General features: G+C 39.8%; 1 protein-coding gene across 1 annotated transcript in view; it reads left to right on the top strand.

The window, feature by feature from the left end:
* Positions 1 to 2,152, top strand: part of LOC106532914 (unconventional myosin-Ic) — a gene marked incomplete in the record, with an annotated part of 69,009 nt that overhangs the window by 24,736 nt on the left and 42,121 nt on the right. The window contains 1 exon segment of the mRNA XM_014029081.1: positions 143 to 322. Coding sequence (XP_013884535.1) covers positions 143 to 322 — 180 coding nt within the window.

Consider the following 2,152-nt stretch of genomic DNA (forward strand, 5'->3'; position numbering starts at 1 on the left):
TATATATATATATAGACACAAACAATCCCTGTAGAAGCTACATGTTTTATTTACCCCCACATCACGTTGCAGTACCCCAGCCTTACCGTCTCCTCCTCCACATTCTCCTCTTTCCCCCTCCATCCCTGGCCTTTGCCAACAGGGTGCCCCCGTGGGAGGCCACATCATCAACTACCTTCTGGAGAAGTCCCGTGTGGTCCATCAGAACCACGGAGAGAGGAACTTTCACATCTTCTATCAGATGATTGAAGGAGGAGAGGAGGATCTGCTGAGACACCTCGGCCTGGAGAGGAACACTCAACAGTACCAGTACCTGGTTAAAGTAAGAGCCAAACACTTTTTGAGTAGGAGGCATTAGTCTTAAACCCTAAATAATGGCAAATAAATAATTGATAAATAAATAAAAGTCTTAAATTTATGAAGAAAGGCATATCAATGGATGCCTTTGATGCAGAGTTTTATAGTAAGATCATCTGATGATGAGCTATTTTGGTCAAAATTAAGTGCCTGTGACATCAATATTTGTAATAATATGAATGCATTTTTGTGAAGACAAAATTGATAACAAATTGCAAAAAGAATTTCATGCTGCTGAGATGAACAGTTGTTGAGATATTTGCATGTGTAGAAACAGGCAGTGATGTCAAAGGGGATTGTCTGAATGTGAACAGAGCGTTGATATGGCTAACACAGGCTGTAGAGAGTGATCTGATGTTTCTTTACATGTTTTGAGTCACCATCAGAGAGAGATGAAGTCAAAGTTCAAGTATATTGTTTCAGTTAATAAAGACCATGGCCTTCCTTTTCTTAAAGAGTTCCCCTTTGATGTCACTTCTTGTTTCACTTTTGTTGAATCACATTGAAAGGAAAATAATCTAGTTATGTGACAAAATGGATAAATCATGTTTTTATGCTGTTTCTTTAATATGAAGATGTTTTCTTTGACTTTTTGTATTTGATATGCATGTCACAGGTACTTTAAATTTAAACGGTAAATGGACTGTATTTATATACCTTTCTATCCAACCAGGATAATCAAAGCTTTACACTCTGAGCCCTCATTTACCCTCTCACACAGCACTCTATATCTCTCTACAAAGCTAATCTGTAGAAATGATTCTATAGAAACTAATCACTTTAAATCACTTTCAAACACTGATGGGACACACATCAGAGGCAGTGTCTGTCTTGCCCAAAAACACTTTGACATCCAGCTGAATAATGGGGAATCAAACCACCAACTCTCTCATTGGAAGATGATTGCCCTAACCACTGAGCCGCAGTCCTTTAAATAACAATTTGTCAGTGGTTAATAATCTTGCTAATAGACAAATGGAGTTGGTTCCAATAGATACATTTATAGACTTAGGCTTCCACAGTGTGTAGGACTTGGTTTATGTGATGTGAAGAAGTTTCAGCTATTTTCACAAGCCTTGTTGTGTTTTCATGTTACTGCACCGTTCAGCAGTGCGTGGTCAGGGTTAGGGCTGCAACAATGAATCGATAAAATCGATAAAAATCTATTATTAAAAGCGTTGGCAACGAATTTCATTGTCGATACATTGGGTCGCGCGATTTATGCGTCCCTCGCCGTGTCACCCGCAGACCGTTGTCAATGCTGGCTGACCTAAATAAAGTTTAGGAAGAAAAAAACTCTACCTGTAAAGATCCGCCCTTTCTGACTCTCGGGTGCAAAGCAGAGACTTCGAACTTTAAACCAGTTTTTAAATTCTGTTGTTAGGCCAAGTAGGTCCGAAGATATGATAAAAAGTGAATGCTACATTTTTTTTTTTAAAAGACGTCTGATTTGCTGAGCGCCACGTCGTGAGAAGGAAATGCGTGCGGGGGGTGGGGGGTGGGGGGCAGCCAAATCCACCGTTTGTTTCCTCCACCTCTCAGGCCAAACGTATAAAAACCCTCCAGTTTTTTCTGACTGAGGCTCAAAGTTATTTGTTGACCAGCAAAAAGGTTCAGGACGAATGAAAAATAAAACAAAGACGTGAGCAGCAGGTCAGCCTCAGCAGAGGAGAGGGGAGGAGGAGGGGCTTCTTCAGAACCACTTATACTGGGTTGAAGTCTGACAGAACCAACAAGAATGAAGCAAAAAGTAACGAATTAGAGAAAAATTATAAATGTTAAATGTAAATAAATT

The sequence above is a fragment of the Austrofundulus limnaeus genome, unplaced genomic scaffold, assembly GCF_001266775.1.
Source record: "Austrofundulus limnaeus strain Quisiro unplaced genomic scaffold, Austrofundulus_limnaeus-1.0 Scaffold850, whole genome shotgun sequence".
Lineage (NCBI taxonomy): Eukaryota > Metazoa > Chordata > Actinopteri > Cyprinodontiformes > Rivulidae > Austrofundulus > Austrofundulus limnaeus.